A 23,234-nucleotide genomic window follows, 5' to 3' on the forward strand; every position below is an offset into this window, starting at 1 on the left:
ACCAGCCCCCCCGCAGAGAGACGTGGTGGGTGGGTTGATGGTGGATGGAGGGTTGTATGAAGGGGGTTGCGCAGTGTTGCAGATTTGTTGCGATGTGCGATGGTTTCGTTGATGATGATGTTAGGAGGTAGGATAACGAGGGGCTGATAGCGAGCAGTCGCATTTTAGTAGGACACGCGTGGCTTTTCGTCACTATAGCAGCTGTTATGATGCTTTTTGTGTCGTAGTTTGCTTTGTTTTCGTCCCGCTATTGCGCGCTTTTGCGGGTGAAGTTTTGCGTCTTTTGTCTGTCTGGGACGAGCCTGAATGGGAATAATGTGAAAGAAAACTGAGGAGGGAGATGCAGGACAAAAATATGTTACTGGGGCAACAAACTGCCGACGAGAAATTCGTTCCCAAAAAATGTCATTTGAAAACACTTAAATGGCCAGTTTTTTTTTTCAATACTGCAATTCAAAACAAAACAAAAATAATTAACTTAAGAACATAAAAAAGACAAAAATTAATATTCGTTATCGGTCATCACGACAATCTTCATCAGTAAATCATGATTGATTGAAATAACAAATGTTGCCACCGAACAAACTAGATAACACAACACTCCACAATCCAGGCATGTATTGTTCGTTTGGAAAAAAATGGTGGCGGTAATTACACAGCATCCAATTAGCTGCCAAGTGAAGCACCAAGAATCACGGTACTCATCATCGTTAATGATCACTGTTAGCTGTACAAACCTAAACCTCTAAAGTTAGGCACACGCACTGGCGTGCACAGGGTGGGGCAAGGTCCCCCCCCCCTTTTTATAAATAAGACTTGTATTTCCACATTTACAAAATCATGATATAAAATAACTTGATTTCTTGATAACTTGATTTGAAGGTAAAATAACATAATTTCATAATATACGAGGACTGAAAACCTTTTATTGTGTAAATTCTTTTGACATGGTGCCTGAAAATTGCACCACAAAGGTGTATGAAGGGACAAACTTCAATGAAATTTTTTGGTCAAAAATTGCACCACAGTGGTGCATACAAAAAATTTCTGGTGCATTTATTTTTTTTTTCAGGTGGTTCATGGAGGGTTAAAAGAAGAGGGTAGATTAAAGGTAGGTAAAATTCACCGTCGTAGTAGTACATCAAAGAAAAAGCTTTTTATTTTATGTTTCTGGTGCAAAAATATCATCAAGGTGGTGCATGGAGGGTCTAATGAAAAAGAATAACTCTGGTGGAAAAATTGAATCACGCTATAAATTTGGAGGTGCTCAAAATTTCTGGTGGAAAGTTCGCAACACTGTGGTGAATGTATAAGCAAGGTTTATTCATTTTTCTGGTGCATAATTTGCATCGTTCTGATGAATGCATGCATTCATTGAAAATTGATGGTGAAAAATTTGCAGCATTCTGATGCATGAAGAGGCAAAGCCAGAAAATTGCACCACAAAGGTGCATGGTGAAACAAAAATTTGCATCGCTCTGTAAAATGAAATGAACAAAAAATTACTGGTGGAAATCTTGCACTGGTCTGGTAAATGAAGGCACAAGCTTTATTTAAAATTAAGCTATATTGAAAATTTCTGGTGGAAAATCTGCACCGTTCTGGTGAACGGATGGGCAAGCTTTTCTGAAATTTTTTGGTGTTAAATTTGCAGAAACAAGCTTTAATAATACTTTCTGGTGTAAAACTTGCACCGTTCTGATGATTGGAGAATGTTCTACAGAATAGACTGGCAATCTTAACTGAAAATTTCTGGTGTAAAATTTGCGCAGAACTGGTTAATGGTTTTTGGTGGAAAATTTGCATCGTTGTGGAAAACGAAGCTTTACATAGAATTCTTGATGTAGGGAAAAATTTATTGAAAATCGCTGGTATATAAATGACATCACTCTGGTGACTGGATGGGTGAGTTTTAATGAAAATTTTCTGTAAACGATTTTAACAGTGCAAGCTTTGTTTAAAAAATTTTGGTGAAAAATCTGGGGCATGGTCGGGCAAATTTTACTAAAAAATTGCTGGTGGAAAAATTTTCACTTTTCTTTTTAATGGAGAGGCAAGCTTTACTGAAAATTTCTGGTGGAAAAATTTTAAGTGCTAGAGAGGCAAACTTTATTTAAAATTTTAACTTTAAAACTGGCACTGTTGTGATAGGAGAAGCAAGCTATATTGAAAATGTATGGTGAACAGTTTGCACCGTTTTGTTCAATGAAGGGTAAAATTTGTTCAGTGCCGGCTTGATTCAAGCTACAATCCAATGAATCCGCTCAACCCGTTCCCAGCTTCTAAGCAATGAATCCGTCGAACAGATCGATGCTCGTGTGATAGAAAGTCTGTTATTGTAAATCCGTCTTCACGAAGATCGGCTTCGACGGCGGTGGACTTCCGGCGCACTGACTAGACTGTCATTTTAAATAGTCTCCAGAGAGAGCGAGAGAGACTTTCCACCAAATGGACAGTTAGATAGGGAACCTAAACGGTATTTCGAGCATTTCTCACTTGATTTTCACAACACAAAAACAAATATAGTTTATTTATAGAATTAAAATTTACTTTTTCGTACGTACTTATTACAAGCTTAAACTTTATTCTATGGTACTGCTTCAAACAGAACTATGTTTTGTCAACTGTGTGCAAAGTTATTAGCAAATGAGCAGTTCGTGACCAAAACTGTGTATGCCAAACATGCTCACATGCATTGACTATTTGACATTAACATTGAATACCTAAAACAATCGATTGTTACAAAGCTGTGACTAGGCGGGTAAGTTATTTGTTTTATTTAAATTGCTTCACCTAATGATTTCTGTGATTTTGATTTTTCGTAAGCGATATCACATAAGCAACATTTGTTCTGAAGGAGGAATCAGTATGAATTTCTATATTCTGTAAAACTTTTCATCTCATAATGGTAAGTTTTGTAATTAAATATCAATCGTGACAGTGTTGGCTAAAATCAAAATCAGCAATCTTCAAAGATCAATATCACCTAAAATCGCAGGCACCAATATCACAAGCCATCATCACCACGAAAATTACACGTGATTTTGACCAATAGCCGTAAATTTCGATTCCTAAAATCAACCTGCATCAATATCAACCAAGATCAAAATCAACGAAAATCATAGGATTAGAAGATATGTTAACTTCTAGAGTTTGTGGTATTCCAAAATTCTAGTCAACATTCCGGATGAAATTAAAATGGTGGATTTCAACCCAAGATGGCGGACCAAATCCAATATGGTGGCCCCCGGATAGGGAATATGCATTTAAACCCATGCAATATGGGTATCTGCGGAATGGGTTCGATGAGGGGAAGTGGAAAAGTGACATCCGCCGTCATTTTGGAATCAAAGATGGTGGACCAAAATCCAATATGGAGGCCCCCGGACAGGGCATATGCATCTAAACCCATGCAATATGGGTATCTACGGAATAGGCTCGATGAGGGGAAGTGGAAAATTGACATCCCCGCCATTTAGGAATCCAAGATGGAGGACCAAAATACAATATGGTGACCCCTGGACAGGGAATATGCATCTAAACCCATGCAATATTGGTGTCTGCGGAATGGGCTCGATGAGGGGAAGTGGAAAATTGACATCCCCGCCATTTAAGAATCAAAGATGGCGGACCAAAATCCAATATGGCGGCCCCCGGACAGAGAATATGCATTTAAACCCATGCAATATGGGTATCTACGGAATGAGCTCGATGAGGGGAGTGGAAAATTGACATCCACTGCCATTTAAGAATCCAAGATGGCGGACCAAAATCCAATATGGTGACCCCTGGACAAGAAATATGCATCTAAACCCATGCAATATTGGTATCTGCGGAATGGGTTCGATGAGGGGAAGTGGAAAATTAACATCCGTCGCCATTTTGGAAACCAAGATGATGTACCAAAATACAATATGGTGACCCCTGGACAGGGAATATGCATCTAAGCCCTTACAATATGGGTATCTGCGGAATGGGTTCGATGAGGGGAAGTGGAAAATTGACATTCGCCGCCATTTAGGAATCCAAGATGGCGGACCAAAATACAATATGGTGACCCCTGGACAGGGAATATGCATCTAAACCCATGCAATATGGGTATCTACGAAATGGGCTCGATGAGAGGAAGTGGAAAATTGACATCCGCCGCCATTTAGGAATCCAAGATGGCGGACCAAAATCCAATATGGTGACCCCTGGACAGGGAATATGCATCTAAACCCATGCAATATGGGTATCTACGGAATGGGCTCGATGAGGGGAAGTGGAAAATTGACATTCGCCGCCATTTAGGAATCCAAGATGGCGGACCAAAATACAATATGGTGACCCCTGGACAGGGAATATGCATCTAAACCCATGCAATATGGGTATCTACGGAATGGGCTCGATAAGGGGAAGTGGAAAATTGACATCCGCCGCCATTTAGAAATCCAAGATTGAGGACCAAAATACAATATGGTGACCCCAGGACAGGGAATATGCATCTCAGCCCTTGCAATATGGGTATCTGCGGAATGGGTTCGATGAGGGGAAGTGGAAAATTGACAATCCAATATGGCGGCCCTCGGACAGGGAATATACATCTAAACCCATACAATATGGGTATCTGCGGAATGGATTTGATGAGGTGGAAAGTGGAAGTGCAGAAGTGGAAAATTGACATCCACCGCCATTATGAAATCCAAGATGGCGGACCAAAATCCGTTTAATCAAAAGTTTCTGAACAACTTTAATGAAGAAACCGTGTTGATTTGACATTTTTAATAAGAAACAAATAGTTATTGACTTTTAAGTATTACCGGCCTCTCAAATCAATATAATATCTGATTTGCTAACATTAATACTTGCATACCATTTGATTCAGCAACACAACAAAGCACCAGTCATTTAGATCACCACGCAATCGAACTATCACCACCATCTGACGTGACTTCAGCTGAATCCAACCACCAAGGCAACAACATTCCAGCAAATGTATCATTTTGGTTAAACCGCTACTATCGCAACCATATGACGAACCGATCATCATCGACATCGTCGATGGGATTAAATAGTTGTTGTCTGCAGGGTTGCTTCCACTCACTTGCTTAAAAAAAAGTATTATTCGGAATTATGCAATCATTAGATGCAATAATTCTATGTTGTACTTGTAAGTAACAAGAAGAAGTAGAAAAGTATGTGTTTGACTCATAAAACCTGTCAATTTCGCTTTGAGAGCGTCACAATTAGCGATCTTATGATTCATGAGCGTTCACTCAGAGTGAGCGCTCACGAGTCGTAAAATCGCTGATTGTGACGCACTGAATGCAATTCATGATTTCATAATTCCGAAAAACATTTTTTTATAGCAAGTGACTGGAAGTAACCCTGGTTGTCTGAAAGCTGTTTTCATTGCAGAAGATGAACCACAACCGGGGCAAATAAAATAAAATTAGCTAAATAGAACAGTAGGGAAACAATGGTGGGTGGACAGCACCATCCACCACGCGCTTTGGAGTACTTCCCATCCCCAGATGAAATGCACTATAGAAAAAAAAATGAATTTTTGGATAATACTGAGGAAGTTCTTCTGAAACTCTAAGGGAATTTCAGTTCCAAGGTGTTCTGAGTAAAAGTCAAGAAGAGTTCTAAAAATAATCTAAGAATAACGGACTTCTGAGAAGAATTTTAAAAGAGCTCATAGAGTTCTAAAAATTTCCTAAAGAACCTCAAGGAATTCTGAGGATGGACTTTTTCGCAACTGTACAAAGTTTTAAAACAGCTTTTGGATTCCTTAATTGAAAAATGGGTATTAGTTTGCCGTTGAACCTTGGTCTATTGTTGTCTTACTAAGAATTCGTCTTAAGAATCTTCTCTGAAAATTTCAAGTCATTTATTACCGCCGTTAAAAAGTTACAGCTGTTTATGTGCGTTGCATTAAGTTCGGGATAGTCCTTTATATCATCTTTAAAACATGTTGAATGTTCGGCATCATTTCCTGTTACCCTGACTGGCGGTACTTTGGGACAGGGTTGACATGCTCAATCCTTCGCACAAGTCGTCATTCCGTTAACAATCCTGTACTCGCTTGTCAAAATAATTTTGTGCGCTTTTCCAATCATTATATATGTTTTAAACCTTTTTAATGATCCTATTGTCCTTGGCATTAAGATCAAAATTAAAAAAAAAAGAATCATAATTTTCACTGAAAATAACCAAGTTCAACGTACTCGCAACAGTAATAGTAAAGTGTAACTACAACAGCATATAATACCTCATATGGCTTATATTTTGTAATATAGACTGTCTTGCAATGAGCACTCATACATAGGATTTCCAGTGAAAACTAGATGTATGAGTACTCATTGCAAGACAGCCTATATTACATGATATAAGCCATAGTCTGTTCGGGGTATAAGGGCTTAAAAAACCTTGAAATAGTCAGAAATAAACTGTAACGATGCCTTCAAAATATACAAAAACGTACTGCACAAAATTTCAGTAAGGTAACTGAATAAAAGATGATACCAGTATCTTGAAGAATATATTTTCTTTGGTTTATATTTTAACCTGTAAAGAAGAGCATGATCCAAAACATTATTACAACGATTCCTACATGGTTCAGAAATTAGAAGAAAGCGACCGATTTGCTGGGCCAACACAATCGCAATGATACCCATGTTGGTAGTATGGAAGCGTGGAAGAATTTCAAAACCAGGAAGTGTATCGACGAAGAACTGGACCACAAAAAACATCTATGATTGCTGCTAGTAAGGCAAAGCGGCTACAAAATCGCTATATAATGGAACGTTTCGTCGATATTGTCCGCATACTTTGCAAAGGTGGCCGACCACTGCAAAGCTGAAGATCAAATTGAAATCAAAATTTGCTGTTATGATGTAACTTATTTTGAATACTCCAGTTGATCTCATTTTGGTTGACTTAACGGTTAACACAGCAAAAATGAGAGCAAAATTTTACACTGTTGAAGCAAACGGAAAACTAATGCTACTTTCAATGAAATCAATTTGATTACTGATTTTGCATTCATAATGTTCAACTGAATACGGGCCTGGAGTAAATGGTTACCATTCATGTTTCTCAAGCTGAAAGACTTGGGCTCCAATCTCACCCCGGGCAAGTCATGAATGACCTAAAATGTGTTAAACAAATCAAATAAACAATAATCATTAGTTCAACGACAGATGAATTTCAATTAAATTTTAAACAAGACGTAAACAGCAGAACTTCAAGTTAAGTTGCTTTCATTTAAAAAATCTTGACTGCATAATGAAAGCACAATATGATATCAGACTTATGGTACAACATTTGAAATCAAAATGAGTTTTCATTATGATAGGAACTGCACACTTTAATATCGATTTGCTTTCATTTTGTTAACCGACTTTGCTCGGGGTGCCACCCAGTTGGTGGCTAACTACGATCCTGTGCTGGAAAAACACTTGGCGGAAGGTGCCAAAAATTGCCAGTACACAAGTAACCGTATTCAAAATGACATGATCACGTCGTTGCACAATGTAATGTTGCGGAACATTGCGAAAACCTTGCGAAGAAAACCAGTGGCAATCATTGCAGATGAGACGAGCGATTGTGGCCACCACTAGCAGTTGGCGATTGTCATCAGGTATATTGATAATGATAGCCCGACGGAAGCACTCGTGGGTGAGAGACGGGTGTTGAAAATAGACGCGACGACCATCTTCAATACCATTACTGAGGTCCTGACAGCGATGCAGATTTCTTGGAAGCAGTTGATGGCAGTATCTTTTGACAGTGCCAGCACAATGGCTGGCAGCACTTCTTGAGTACAAGCCAAGTGCAAGGACAAAACCAGCAATATACTTCTATAGAGAGCTGTGAGTGTTGTTTTATTTCCTTTTAATTCCATTATAATTGCTTATCTTTTGACAGATACGCGTATTTTGTCTACTACTTGCAGACTTCATCAGTGCCAACTACTCAACTCCACTGATCAAGATTGGATTGATCAAGAGTAATATACTGTTTGTTCACTGCTATGCGCACTGTTTGAACCTTGTATTTGTCGACGCAGTGTGCATGCGAAAGGACAATGCTATTCTTATTGGTCATTCATGTCGGTTTGTCGGTGCTATCATCACCATCTGACGTGACTTCAGTTGAATCCAACCACCAAGGCAACAACATTGCAGCAAATGTATCATTTCGGTTGAAGCCCTACTAACGCAACCATTTCACGAACCGATCATCATCGACATTGTCTATGGGATTAAATTGCCAATTCCATTGGTGGTCTGAAAGCAATTTGCATTGCAAAAGATGAACCACCACCAGAGTAAAAAAATAAATAAAATTAGCTAAAGTGAACAGTATGGAAACAGTGGTGGATGAACAGCAGCATCCACCACGCACTTTGGAGTACTCCCCATCCCCAGATGAAATGCACCATAGAAAAAAATGCCCCTCCTAAACAAGATTCCTGTGCACGCTAGTGAATTCCTCCGTTCATGCGGTCTCCACTAACATCCTCCGATGATAAATCCCTCATAATTGTAAGCAAATCTTATATCCTTCGGTTGGGCGTACACTCTTCAGTTTTTTTAACTGAGTTTTTAAAGAAGTTCAGGGACCTTCTTAGGAATCAATGAAAATCCGTAGAAGCTATGACATACGAAGTTGATTTCAGGGAACTTCGTGGATTGTTGGGAAACTTTTTTAAAGTTTAGGGAATTTTATATAAATTCAAGACACCTCATAGATCTTCCGAAATTTCATAGCACCTTGAAATCGTTTTAGAACTTCAGGTACTGTGTAGAAGTTCTGGAGATTTTCTGGAAGTGCAACACATTCTATCGGAGTTCAGCTATTAGTGTAAAAGCACAGTTAATTTTATAGGAAAAAAAAACATTTCAGTTGAAGCTTCTGAAAAAAAAATTGGCCAAGTACAGCTCATGATATAAAGAAGATGCCAAGAGTGGTCGAGTGCAGTGATGTGGACGAGATCCCTATAAACGAGAAGCTGAGAAGTGTCTTCAAAGTGCACTGTGATCTGGATCTCCCGATGTCAATCCGGATGAGGAAGGCGTACGACGGCATGCAAACGGCGGTGATACGGCTTTCGACAGTTGCAGCGAACAAACTGTTGGAGACGGGCAAGGTTGGGTGGTGAGTATGTTCGCTGAAAGCCACTCATCGGGTTACCAAAGTTGCACCTAACTAGAGGATCTCGAACTTAACTGTCAACAATTCAAAAGGCCTTGGTCTCCTGAACAACAATGCAGAAAACAGCAACTTTGTTTATAGCCTGGATCATGAGATATTGCATATACACAAATTTTTACAAGAACACTAGAGCCACCTAGTGAGGGAATTATGAACGAAAAAATACACTGTACTGTTTACCTTTGTAATCTAAACAACATTTTAGAAAACCGTATCCTTCTATCTAACTTCATTCTGAGAAATTTGATAAAACGAAGACACTAACACCACCTAGTGATTCAATTCCGAACTAAATTGTTTACCATTTTTAAGAGATTGGTCCATAGAACAATATTGGTGAAGACATGCATAACTTTTGAGCTCAATATTCTCTACAGTAACCAAAAATGTAACTGATCTATCAATACATCACTCGGCATCAAAGTGTTAAATAAGGTCCAAACACGCACTTAGCGTGAAGTGCGCAGAATATCCTTTCTTTCTTTCTTTCTTTTATCATAGATAACGATGGACTCGGTAAACCGAACATAAAAATCCAAAACCCCACTCACCTGCGGCTTCCTTCAGCAGATTAACGCAAGCATCATGTCCACTGCGATCCGCCAAATCCATCGCCGTCAGTCCGTTTCTATCTTTGACAACAAAGGACGCGCCTGCGTCCAACAGCACCTGGACATTGCTCACATGTCCGTGTTCAGCACTCAAGTGTAATGCAGTCTGCAACGAAACCCGATGGCCATGTAATTAAACTGATCGGAACTTTCAACCAGGAAACACTCACCTTACTATCCCCCCGCGGTCCACACTTCGCATCGATGTTCGCCCCGGCATGGATCAGCATCGGCAGGCACCGGGAGTCGGCCGTGATGGCCGCCGCATGGATCGGGGCCCGGCCCCACGAGTCCAGACAATCGATCAGGTGCACTTCCTCCTGAAGCAGGTCCTCCAGCAGTTCCACATTGTCCCACAGGGCCGCCTTGAGGATGGAAAGGTTCTTATTAATCGCCAGATCCAATATCCGAAGTTCGTGAATTTTGCGACACAGAAGCATTGCCCCGAACCGACGACGACGTCGAACGCTAGCAACCGCGGCGATGGTCACGAATCGACTAGCCGGTGGAATGTACTAGTTTGGCTGTCTGCACTACGAGGGATTAGTTAAGGCTGGTGGGAACAAAAGCGGACTATAATGTCCGTTAATGGGCGGCGACAGTGCAAACTAGGAGGACGACGAACGATGCGATACATAACCCTAAAAAGTTGGTCAGTGTGTTTCCACCTATTTGCAGCTTTGGTGGCTTTTTCCGACGAGCCCAATAATGCTTCCCGGTAAAGGAACAAATAGGATTTAGATTAAGTCATTGTAGCAAAAAAGGTGCAATCCGGAATGATGTAACGTGCAAATTCAGGATCAGATCTGTTGCGAAACAAATTTATAAAAGTATTCAACTGAATGAGAGGTTAATTTGACTAACTATATAGACAACACACGTGCACGATGAACACGTTACGAAACACTTGGGTCATTTCTTCAAACAAAAATAAACGTGCATTGCGGTAAGTTTTTGCGTGGCGCCCTCGTGGGCCGATAATCCGAAACACGTTTGGATTATATCGATAAAAGTACATTGTAGGTCCTCGCGTACAGAAAGCAACAAAGTGAAGTAAGACACGGCAATACAATAGACAAGTAGTGTAAGGTGGGACAAGATGGGTCACGAGGCAAGATGGGTCATCTATTTGATTTACTTATTTCAGTGCTAACATTTCAAAGGGGCGTAATTGCATTTGTAAACAATTGCTAATTTGGAGGAGTGGGCTTTTATTTGAGAGAAATCGACGGCTAAAGCCATTGTTTGCTAAAGCAATTACGTCCCTTCGAAATGTCGGCACTGATTTGTTTGTTTTTCAACATCAACAGGTTCAATGTATTTTTTGACATAGAACTACGTCTTTGCCGACTAAATATTGGGATGCAAATAAAAAAAGTGTGGAGGAATAGTGTTAGGTTTTGAACACTTGTTTGTAAATTTGTCATTTATAGATGAAAATGAAATCCAAATACGTCAATCGATAGGAAATAACTCTACGAATCTACTAAAGCAAGTACTTCTCGAATTTTCCATAAAAAAAAACTATTGAAAAATGTACAAATGACATTGTTATCATTGTTTTCATGAAATAAACGATTTCCCCAAACCCAGTCGTCATAATCGAGTACCACTTGGTTGCACATCGTTTTGCTTGAACCTGAAAAGTTATCAAACAGCGTCTGCTGTCGTGTCTCTGCTCTAGGATAGGGCAAACTTCCGGGAAAGATGGGTCACGATGGATCGAATTTATTTACAGCACTCCCGGCCTCCCTTAGCTCAAAACCAGACCATGCTGGCGGTGGTTGGGTTCGATTTCCGGTCCGGTATAGGAATTTGCCACATAATTATACTAATGCAAAAATGGTGCATGCATCGAAAGCTCTCACTGTGGCACTGTGGAAGTTCATCTAGAACACTAAGTTAATTTTTTTTACGATTTTTACGCAATAAGCTAATATGCGGTAAACTATAAGCTTGAAATGCGAAGAAGAAGATGATTCATCGATCTTTTCTTAATAATGCTGAATTATATTTATGCAATTTGAAAGAAATAACAAAAGCCACATTTTCCATTTCCGTTTATCCGTGTTTTTCAAGAGATTTGTTTGTTTATCAAAAGAACTCATTTGGAAATTTCTTAAATGGAGACGGTAAGACAAAAAAGGAAGTGGAATCATAGAGTCAGCAATGAAATTATTGCCACAAATGCTTTCAATTATCAAGTTCAATTGTAATAATGTGACGGCAGTCATCATAACCCTATTCATGGAATATTAGCTTGGATACGTGGAACTACTTGTCTTCGTTGTCACCTATTTTAGTTATCATTATGAGCCATTATGGTGATGCAGATGTTTTGGTTATGTTCAGTAAACGGTTTTACGAAGAAATTATATTCATTTGTTTCTTTGGAGATCGAAAAGATCGAACAGAAAGATCGATTTTTACGATTTTTTAATAAACAAAAAATCGATCCTAAAAATCGAAAATCGAGATCGATCTCTCAAAAATTGATCGAAGATCGCCCAATCCTACTCTGCTCTTTCCGCTTCGGATGGCGTGACAAGCGCTCTGCCGTGATGCAGAAACATTTTCCTCGCAGCAAACGGAGTGATCACCTTGACAACCAGCCATATTTATCTTTCATTTGTGCAGAGTCAACCGGATGATATCGAGCAGGTGTGGAATGAGCTTTAAGTAAGAACGATGTCGTACCGCTCATTTTCGCATCGGACAACGTAGTGATCGAACAATCGTTCCTTCTCAGGACCAACTCTTTTTACAGAAAGAGTTATAAAGGCTGACTAAAAGTAAATTTGTACGCACAAAAAGACCTGTAATTTGTGATTCAATAAGTTTAAAAAGTCCATTAATGCTTGTTTACAGTACTTTTATCAAAACTTCATAGTTACAGCATTAGATGGTTATATTTCTCCGGTTCGAACGAAATCTTGAACCTTCCTCTTGACGGAGCCCATCAGCACCCGCACAGTGGAAACGGACGCAGAATCAGCGCATTTCTTCCATTTTGCCCGCATTTGCTGGATGTCCTTGACTGCCCCTTCGTCGAAGTCGCTGCTTTGAAATTGTCCAATATTTTTCAATTGGTCGAAGTTCCGGACAATTCGGAGGATTTATTAGCTTGGTGACAAAATCGATCTTGTTGGCAGCATACCACTCCAGAACCACCTTGGAGTAGTGGCAGCTGGCCAAATCGGGCCAAAAAATGACCTTATCCCTATGCTTGCGAATGAACGGTAATACACGCTTTTTCAGTCATTCTTCGTTGTAAACTTGGGATGGTCATTAGATTGATGCAAAATTTGACTTTTTCGCTCCACAATACTTAAACGATTCCAAATCGGATCCTGACTAACCTCTCAAAATTTGAACCCATTTAGTAAGAAACTGAAATGGCACAAACCATTTGAAGTTTGTATGGGAATTACTATGGTAAAACCAATAATTCACCATATAGGTCTGTTTCAAAAGCTTTCAACTGTACTTGTAGGAAATTTTCCCAGCTACAACTTTTCTGAACACCACTTTTTGATTAAATGCAAGAATCGAAAGTTATCAATGGTTCAATGCGCTGATGTCTTATGATCATGCTCAACCAACTGCTCTGCAGGCAACATTGGTGTTTCTGGGGCGTTGAATGATACAAAAATCATGGCTACTATGTCACACTGCAAAATACAGTGTTGCCTACAGAGCAGCTGCTTGATCATGTCATAAGTTTACCAATCTCTTAAATAATTAATAACTTTTTCATGCCTCGTTGTACATAGAAACGATTTTGAGCAAAGTTGTAGCTGAGAAAATTTTCTATAAGAATGGCTATCGAACTGTTTCGCTGCTCAATATGGAAAAAGACTAGAAGGCAATAAACAAAAAGTTGCGATTTCCCATAGTAATTTACATGTAAACTTCAAATGGCTTGTGCGAAGTCTGTTCCTAACCAAATGAGTTGTAGCTCTGGGAGGCTAATCAGGACCCGATTTGTAACCATTTAAGCACTGTGGAGCGAAAAAGTCAAATTTTGCATCAGTCTAATGGTCATCGTCGAGGATGTGACGAATGGTTCCGTTTTCAGGTCACAACTGCAAATCGCTTGCCACCCTGCGCTTCGGTCAGAGAGCGTATAGGGCGTCGTTGTGCCAATTTGGTCGTGGCACATTTCGAGTATGAGAGAGTAATTGCAGTTAGCTCAAAAGTGCCTGAGAAAAATGCAAGTACTTCCGCAGATTACCCGAAGTTGCGATAGTGAAGGTATGATCACAGAAAAGCAGACATAACACTCTTAAAACGTTCATAAAAATCGTTTTTAACGGTCAATTTAAATGTTTCTTAGTTGGTAGTACTGCCATTTGTGGTGCACATAATCAATTCCCTAGCGTTTGACGTTTACACACTACAACCATCTGTTGAGTGTATTGCCCATTAAAGTATATACGACAGATGGCGGTAGGGTTTACAATTATAAATTTTCAATGTGTTGTGTATGCTTGTCTGTGAAATAACATTGAGGTAACGTTAGGATAAATTCAAAACATTGAGAAATATTACGCATCACTTTCAGAAATACTTCACTTCGCAACCGATGAACCATTCTGACGGCCATATGAGTATCCAAGTAACCATATAGTCGCAATATAGCTTGTATATTCTGATGAAACTGTCACTTCTTGAAACTGATCCCTTTCGTATTTCTTTCATTCTCCTTTCGCAAACGGAGCGCTCGATGGACCAGTGACTTTGGACGTGAGCCTCGTCCCAGATCACCATGGCAATTCAATAACATATGGTGAACCGACCAAAAAATGCGGAATCATATTAGAACCAACCAACCAAGGACGGTCTACGGAAGGAAATTGCCGGTGAAGCACGGAATGAAATACGAAGCGTTAGAGAAAAGGTCCAAGGGATTCCAAAAGAAGCAAATAACGACTGCGAAAGAGCAGAATATGGTGAGAGCTTTCCATTTATTTAAAAAAAAAAATAATCAAAATTACACTAAATACATGCCAGGGTTGAAAAGAATATTTTCGAACCTGGAAGTGTGTATGTATCACCAATATCCATTTGATAACGGTGATGCATACAAGCGGGGCTTATTGTGAGTGAAAGTAACCACGGAATGGGCGTGGCTCTCCAGACATTCTGAAATGGGTTGCTGGATCTGCAATAGAGCTATCACCTTCTAACTCCCGGACTAAAGCTGTCTACAATGACCATAAATGCAACATTGTAGAGAGAGTTCTTCCATAATAACACTGCCGGCCAGTGGGGGTTAGAGGGAATACAGACACATACACACACACACACACAACTGCAAATCGCTTGCCAAATCATGGCCTTCTTCGCGAACTCGGTCGGCAAACACAAACTTCCCGGTACATCCCCACGTCCAGTCGCGATGTAAAACTTTTGACCGGGAAGCTGCTTAAAATCGAGTTTGACGTATGTTTCGTCATCGATCAAAGTGCAGCCCTTGTGTTTCGTCAAAACACGGTCGTACAAGCGAGAGCCTTGCACGCTTTTTGGCCACGGAGTTCTGCTTCATGTGCCGGTTCGGATGTTTACTGGATTTGTACGACTTGAATCCTACCCTGACAAGGATGTTCCGCACCGTTTGAAAGTTGGTGTTGTACCTTCTGGTCACATCTTGGATCGAAAGAACGGGGTTGGCTTTAACGCACCTTCCAGTTTTTCGTAGGTCCGCTGATTCCTTTCCACACTCAGCGTTTCCATGTAGGCTTTGAGCACTCGACAAACTGTTGTTTTTGGCATCTTCAGCACTTTGGCCAGCTTGGAACCGGACCACTCCGGATTTTCCAGGTGTTTGTGCACAATATTTTTCTTCTTTCGAGTTCCATTTGACGTTATTTCTGAACGCGATCGACTACTTTGATCAAACGTGCATCAGTTGATCTCTATAGAAGTGTAAACAAACCACTGTCGAAGATTTTCGATTTCCAACACGGCGTGCTAGCGGCACGCGAAGGGCGTACCAATTTACTTTTAGTCAGCCTTTATTCCAGGGATAAATCGGTGGTATTGACCGTATTCAGTGAGATTACAATATTATTTCCCTCTTGAGTTTTGTTCAAATATTACGAAACAAGATTTTTTTTATTTTCAATTAATGTTGTACTAAACACCTAATTATTGAAAACTAAACGTTAGATTTGAGAAAAGTCACAGTATTCTGTTTTGCATTATTCTACGAACATTCTGTAAGGTATATAATGATGATGCTTGATATGTTTTGTATGGTTCGAACGAAATCAAGCATATGTTTCTTTTTTACTTTAAGTGATCTTTATTTCTTGAATTTGTGTGATGTACATGTTTGAATTCTCAAGTGACACACATGTGTCTTCTCAACTTTAGTTCATTTGAAATTTTTTAAATTAATTTTTAAGCTTCTAATCTTATCAGGCTTGTTTAGAGAATTCCCACTTTGCTAGGATTGGTTTGTTTGAAATTGGTAAAAAGGAGACTTCTTATAACTGCTTTGTACAACTACAACTAACCTACAACTGCTATATACACCAAGGGGTGGTCACTCTACACACATAATTTGTGCAAACTTTTTCTCAGTATGCCGGTAGTGCCGATAGACGAATGCACGGATGAATTTGAGTTCACTCAGTCGAGAAAAAGTTACACAAGCTGCGGCCAATGTTTACTAATCATGAACAATAATCGCGATAAGCTCCACTTCGGATTAACTTCTAATACCGTCCCTGATTGATTGATCTGCCAAATATTTGTTAAGAATTTGTATTGATTAACATCGAAGTCGACACCAAAACAGTCTGTCATGATTAGTAAGCATTGCCCGCAGCTTGTGCCACTTTTCTCGAGTGAGTGAACTCAATCCGTGCACTCGTCTATTGTGCCAATCATTGAACTGACTTTGTTTGGTTGTGAATAGAGTCGGTGAATAATGAGTCACGCCAAGAGAAAAACAGTTGAACTCGCATCAAGGTTTTCGAAAGATTCCCTTTCTTTTAACTTGGCAACAGAGGACTTCTGCATCAACTTCAAATGACTTCTAGCGAGGAAAAAAAATTAACGGCTAAACGGTAGTAAATCATTATATCAGTGATTTTGTCGAATTATCTTAAAGAAAAATAGTAGAAATTGTCATTACTGATCATTACAAAACGTATCGTATGACAAATGTAATGCTCACTGCGTGTATATGATCATTTCTTCGATTATATTTAATATTTAATTGCAATACCTTTCGTGGACCTTTCATAGCATCGTAATGCTTGTTTACTTTGCACGATAGGTAGCCGGTTTGACAGTTCAATAGGTAGACTTGGCTTCACTCTTGGCGTGACTCATTATACACCGACTCTAGTTGTGAATAATGACATGTTTGGCAACCCGGTTTATTTGACAGCTCAATTCAAGCCTCATTAGTTGTTGTTTTGAAGCAACTAACACAACAAGCAGTGAAATTCGAACAATCCGAACCAAGACGACGATGCTTTTGGCGAGATGGACCGTGAGTGGTCTTAGCCATCTTTCAGGACACAACAAAGAAAAAAAACGACGATACACTTCAGATGGACAACCTGATACCGGAAAAACTGGCCCGACCGAAGGATCCACTCGAGAACGCGGTCGAGTTCTTCCAACCACTTGACGAAAACAATATTGAAACTGACAAGGTTGTATTCAAAATTTGCCGACGGAGGAGCAAACTGCTGCTGATGTTACCTGCGCTATCGATACTGCTTCGGACAGGTATTAGGATATGTCCTGTTGATGTCCAACTCGGTTTTTGGGTAACCCATGGCGGGACTTGGCCAAAAATTCGCGATTGCAGTTGCGTATCCAAAAATTGAATCAATGATTTGACATTTGAGTAGCGCACGCGCATATATAGTGCAGTGTTGCCAGTAACTCTAAATATCATGAAAATTCTTTGCCATGGGTGCCGAACAGTGCCAATTAGTAACTGTGTTGTTAGCACATTGTGCGGAGTGATCAACCCCTTGATATACACCTAACCTACTAAAAGAATGTGAGTGAATATCTCACGATAAATGAACTAGAACTATATGTTGTATATAAGGGATTTAATCCATTCTATTGGGTGTTTAATACGCTTCAATGAAACAATCAAAATGACATTCCATTTATTCAATTGCTTGCTATTTTATAGATTTTGAAATGAGCACAAGTAAAGATAAACTAAATGTAAGTTAACTTAAATCAGTTTTAGTTGAAAGCCACTTGTCTGTCATAGTTCTGCATCATAAAGATTGATGATGTCAGGTGCACTTTGATTTCTAAAGTTGTTTTGGCATAACTAACATTAGTAAGTTTCCGAAAGTTGAGTGCAAATGTTTGGAACCGAATTATGAATAATAAAGGAACTAATTTTCTAATTTCAAAAACTGTATCTTAGACACGCTTACCACTACACCACCGGCGCCGCTAACAGGCTCAATGTTGCCCAATCAAGGAATCAAAAATATCTCCAAATGACAAAATGACAAGCGATCAACGAACCGAGTGATAACGCTACGTCAGAAGTGGAAAGCAATAATGATATAATCTTCTTCCTTTTTTCATGACAAGCAGCCCGTGCGACACAGCTCACTCGGGGCGGTAGAAGGAAACGAGCGAATTGTTGGCAAGCTGCTTCACAAAGTAAAGCCGAAGATGATACACATGTGTTAATGGGAATTTTTGTGTTATGTCTTTTCTCGATTCAGATCAAGCTATGTCCTAAACCGTGTAATTTGCAACAAAGCAGGCAAGCAATATATCATTATCCTTTTACCACTCCGATCGAGCTATGTTACAGAGCGAGTTTGTCATGGTAGTCGAAGCAACCGTTTTGTCTGTATCGTTGGTTGCTTAAACCTTCAACGGGGTTGCATTTATCCTGTTGGTATTGCCAAATAAATTAATAAATAAATCTTGATTACTTTTGTAAACAATGCATTTGATCTTCGATAGGCGTAACTGGTAGCTCGCTCACGCATACTAACACCACTATCAGGTAGGGGGAAGTTTGAGCAAATTTTTTTGAATAACCAATTCGAGAAGATGGAAATCTCCGAAGTTATTTAAATCTATAACTTTAAAATTTTAAATTCTTATTTTATTTAACGGGGCAGGAAAAAACTCAATTGAGTAGAGCATTTCAATGTAGTCCATCCTCCAGCAGGCATAACAAACCTCCTCATATTTTCTTATCATTATATAATAAAACAAATGCAAAGATGTTTTCATATTACACATAGACACCTCCAGTAAGCAGGGTGCCTTCCATTCATTTTGGCTAAAAAATGTTTTATGAAATTATGGAATAATAAGATAGGGTAAATGACGAGGGGAAACAACATCATTGAGAGCACAATTTTGCACATTGTGTTTCAGAGCATCTATTGGCCGAATTTGAGTGCTCTAGGACTTTGTTTACCCCCAGACGATAATAGGTTAAGGTATTGCCGAAGCCGACATTTCCCCTATTATGATGATATTTTGTATGGAAACACAGGAAATATTTTAAAGTTTGTGTTTGACACATAAATCCTGCAAATTTAGCTTTGACAGAGTCACCATGAGCGATTTTCTGATCGCGTCTTCGCGAAGAGTGAAGAGCGAAGAGTGGGTGAAATAAATGACAAAATCGCTTATTGTGACCCTCATGTAGCAAAATTAGCAGTTATTATGTGTCAAACACAAACTTCACAATCTTTTCTTGTTCCTTACACAAACAAAATATTATCATAATATCTTATTATTCCATAACATCATAACAATTCTTTTTAACCAAAATCAATGCAAGGTACCCTGTCGGTAAGTATGTGCTCTTTAAATGAGGTGAGGTTATGAAAGTTATACTGATATTTATAAAGTATTTGGGTTGTTATCGAATTTCGATTGTCGGTGTACAGTTGAAGGTGGACAATTGTTAGTTAAGGGGAAAAAGTGGACTGCAATGAACCAGCCAGATGTCAAAGGCATAGGATACCATGCTACCCATCATCTTTGTGAAGCAGATATTGCGGATCTGGAACCATCTGTTGAACAAACAAAAATTAGGGGCGCAGTATCAGACCAATACCAGTCTAAGTTACCTAATAGGGAGCTGGTGTTCTACTAGACTGGAGGATAGATGAGGGCTGCTGAGGGCGTCGAATCAGAAATGCCATGCTTAGAATGTTGCAGATCGAAAGGTAGATGAGGGCCGCAGGAAGCGTTGAATCAGTTGATAGAGAGATGGTGTTCTACCAGACCGAAGGGCAGATAATGGCCACTAGGGGCGTCGAAAACGCAAAACGTCGGAAGCGTAAGATGCCAAAATAGCAAAGTCGGCTACAGTTAAATAGCATCACTTTCAAAAAGCTGTAACATTTTTCCCTTTGGGTTAGTTTTAATGAAATTTTGGGTAAGCTGGCCTCAGCGTGTATTGTTTACACTGCGTGAGTTTCATTGTGAAATTTCTAGTAGTTTTGAAAATGAACCCACATCTTTCGCACCGAGCCATCGAAAAAGTGTTGGGATCCAACAATCTACTGTTTCTCATGTCATAAAACGTTTCGGAGAACGTTTAACTGTCGCAAGTGAGTGCAATAAAACGTGTTCCGTACTGCATTGAAGATCACAAGCGAGTGGTTGCTGCCTTCAAACGCTAACCCAACTATTCCGTTTGGATGTCGCAAAAAAAACTGCACCTGACAAAAAGTTTCGTGCAGAAAGCCAAGAAACGAGCAGGACTACGTTCATTCAAGGTTCAGAAAGCACCAAACTGCAATGAACGACAGAATATGACATCTAGAACGCACGTAAGCTGTACACACACATTTCGACAAAACCACACTGCTATATCATGGACGATGAAACATACGTAAAAGCGGACTTCTCGAAAAATCCCAGTATGTGACTGCGGAAGACAAGTTCGATGTTTCAGAGTCCCTTCGGAAACAGCAAAAAAGCAGGGCCCCACAAAGTCACTTTCAATCGAAAATCGTCAAGCGACGATGAAGCTGTCGACCATCACTTTCAATTGAAAGTCTTTCTGTCTTCTCTTCGAGCAGATCCCCGTCAACATCAACAGAACCATTTTCGATCAGTGTTCATGCTGTTTGTTTTGGCTTGACTAATCTTCATTTCTTCTTTCATTGTCAAATGAACGAACTTTTGCATTGAAGCGAAGCTGTTCGATCCAAATTCGTGCAGTTTTATGCCTTTTGTTGTTTGTTCACTATGTTAATTAAGCGTATGAGCATAGATCTGTGCACGTGGATGCGAAATTTATCATAATCGGGTGGTTTGTTTACCCATCAATATGGGTATTTTTTTCATCGGGGTGACGTCTAGAGATCGAAAATTGATATGTGACGCCATTTTGAAATCCAAGATGGCAGCTTCCAGTTTAAGAAACAGTGGGAAATACTGTCAAATACTTATCAATAAAGGTATTTTGGGAATCGGGATGATGTCTAGAGGATGAAAATCGATACCCGACACCATTTTGAAATTGAAGATGGCGGCTTGCGATTTACGAAAAAGTGGAAATACAGTCAAATACACATCAATATTGGTATTTTTGTAATCGGTATGAAGTCTACAGATCGAAAATTGATAAGCGACGTGATTTCGAAATCCATGATGGCGGCTTCCGATTTCAGATTAAGTGGGAAATACTGTCAAATATCCATCAATATAGCTATTTTTGAAATCGGGATGGCGTCTAGAGGACGGAAATCGATAGCCGACGCCATTTTTAAATCCAATATGGCGGCTTCCTATATCAGAAAAAAATAAAAAAATAAAAACAGGGGCACCGGGGGTGTAGTGGTAAGCGTGATTGCCTCTCACCCCAGTAGGCCTGGGTTCAATCCCAGTCGGTGCCGCCGGGATGTTCTGAGGCATAACATCTCTAATCACGCCTTCCTTCGGAATGGAAGTAAAGCTGTTGGTACCTGGTTCATGAGTTGATGGGTCGATAGGTAGGGTCCAGGTGTGGGAGCTGCCTCCCTGGCGTCGGTAGCATTGGTGCTCAGCACGGAAAACAAGATCGACGAAAAACAAATCAAGGAAAAAAAATATTTCAGAAAAATGGGAACTGCTAATGCCGCCCCATCAATATGGGTATTTTTGGAATCGGGGTGACGTCTGGAGATTGAAAATCAATATCCGACGCCATTTTGAAATCCATCATGGCGGCTTCTGGTTTGAGAAAAAGTTGTAATTTCTATCAAATACCCATACAAACGATTTTTTTTATTAGGGTAACGTCTAGAAGCCGGAAATCGATATCCGACGCCATTTTGTAATCCAAGGCGGTGGCTTCCGATTTGCGGAAAAGTGTCAAATATCCTAAGATATGGTTATTTTCAGAATGGGAATGAGACGTAGATGCCGAAAATTGATGTCACGCCGTCTTTAAATTCAAGATGGCGGCTTTGGTTCAGAAAAAACTGTGTAATACTGTCAAATACCGATCAATGTGGGTTTTTTTGGAAACGGGTTGGCATATAGAAGAAAAAAATCGATGTCCGACGCCATCTTGAAATTTAAGATGGTGGCTTCCGAAAAAGAAGTGTCAAATAGCCTACAAGTCGAATATCGATTTTCAGCATCTACGCGTCGTCCTCGTTCCGAAATACCCAGATCTTAGGGTATTTGACACTTTTTGTGAAACCTGATGGCCGCCACTTTGGATTCCAAAATGGCATCGGATATCGATTTTCGGTATTCACACGTTGTCCCCATTCCGAAAATACCCATATTGTAGGGTATTTGACACTTTCTGAACCCTGATGGCCGCCATATTGGATTCAAAAGTTGTATCTGATATCAATTTTTGGCCTCTACGCGTTATCCCTGTTCCGAAAATAACCATATTGTAGGGTATTTGCCACTTTTTCTGAAACCCTATGGCCACCATATTGGAGTCCAACATAGCATAGGATATCCTTTTTCGGCAGTCACGCGTTGTCTCCGTTCCAAAAATACCAATATCTTAGGGTATTTGACCCGTTTTATGAAACATGATGACCACCATCTTGGATTCCAAAATGGCATCGAATCTCGATTGTCGGCATCCCCGTTCCGAAAATACCCATATTGTAAGATAGTTGACACTTTCTGAATCCTAATGGCCGCCATATTGGATTCCAACATAGCGTCGGATATCGATTTTCAGCATCTACGCGGCATCCCCGTTCCGAAAATACCCTATTGTAGGGTATTTGAGACTTTCCCCGACCCCGATGGCTGCCATCTTGGACTCCAGAATGGCCTCGTTAATTTAATTTTCGTTTAATATAAAATAATATATTATTACTACATATAATTCGGATGCCATCCCTATCGGCAACCGATATTGTGCAGATACTATCCGGATACTATATGTTGATGCCTGCGAATGAGCCCCGAGTTCAAGTGAAA

General features: G+C 39.8%; 1 protein-coding gene across 4 annotated transcripts in view; it reads right to left on the reverse strand.

Annotated features, from left to right (window-relative positions):
- The window catches only part of Lrrk (Leucine-rich repeat kinase), a 63,705-nt gene that overhangs the window by 21,576 nt on the left and 18,895 nt on the right, over window positions 1-23,234 (reverse strand). For 2 of the 4 annotated variants that reach the window (XM_065228864.1, XM_065228862.1), the window contains exons 2-3: window positions 9,986-10,180; window positions 9,756-9,921 (exon numbers count right to left, since the gene is read on the reverse strand). In XM_065228864.1, the coding sequence (XP_065084936.1) occupies window positions 9,756-9,921; window positions 9,986-10,180 (361 nt within the window). Of the gene's footprint in view, window positions 1-9,755; window positions 9,922-9,985; window positions 10,275-23,234 lie in introns of those variants that run through there. The other 2 variants (XM_065228863.1, XM_065228861.1) reach the window with 1 other exon arrangement.

Source organism: Ochlerotatus camptorhynchus, unplaced genomic scaffold (genome assembly GCF_037179485.1).
Source record: "Ochlerotatus camptorhynchus isolate MF236.1 unplaced genomic scaffold, CSIRO-AGI_Acam_v1.1 ptg000304l, whole genome shotgun sequence".
Taxonomy (NCBI): Eukaryota; Metazoa; Arthropoda; class Insecta; order Diptera; family Culicidae; genus Ochlerotatus; species Ochlerotatus camptorhynchus.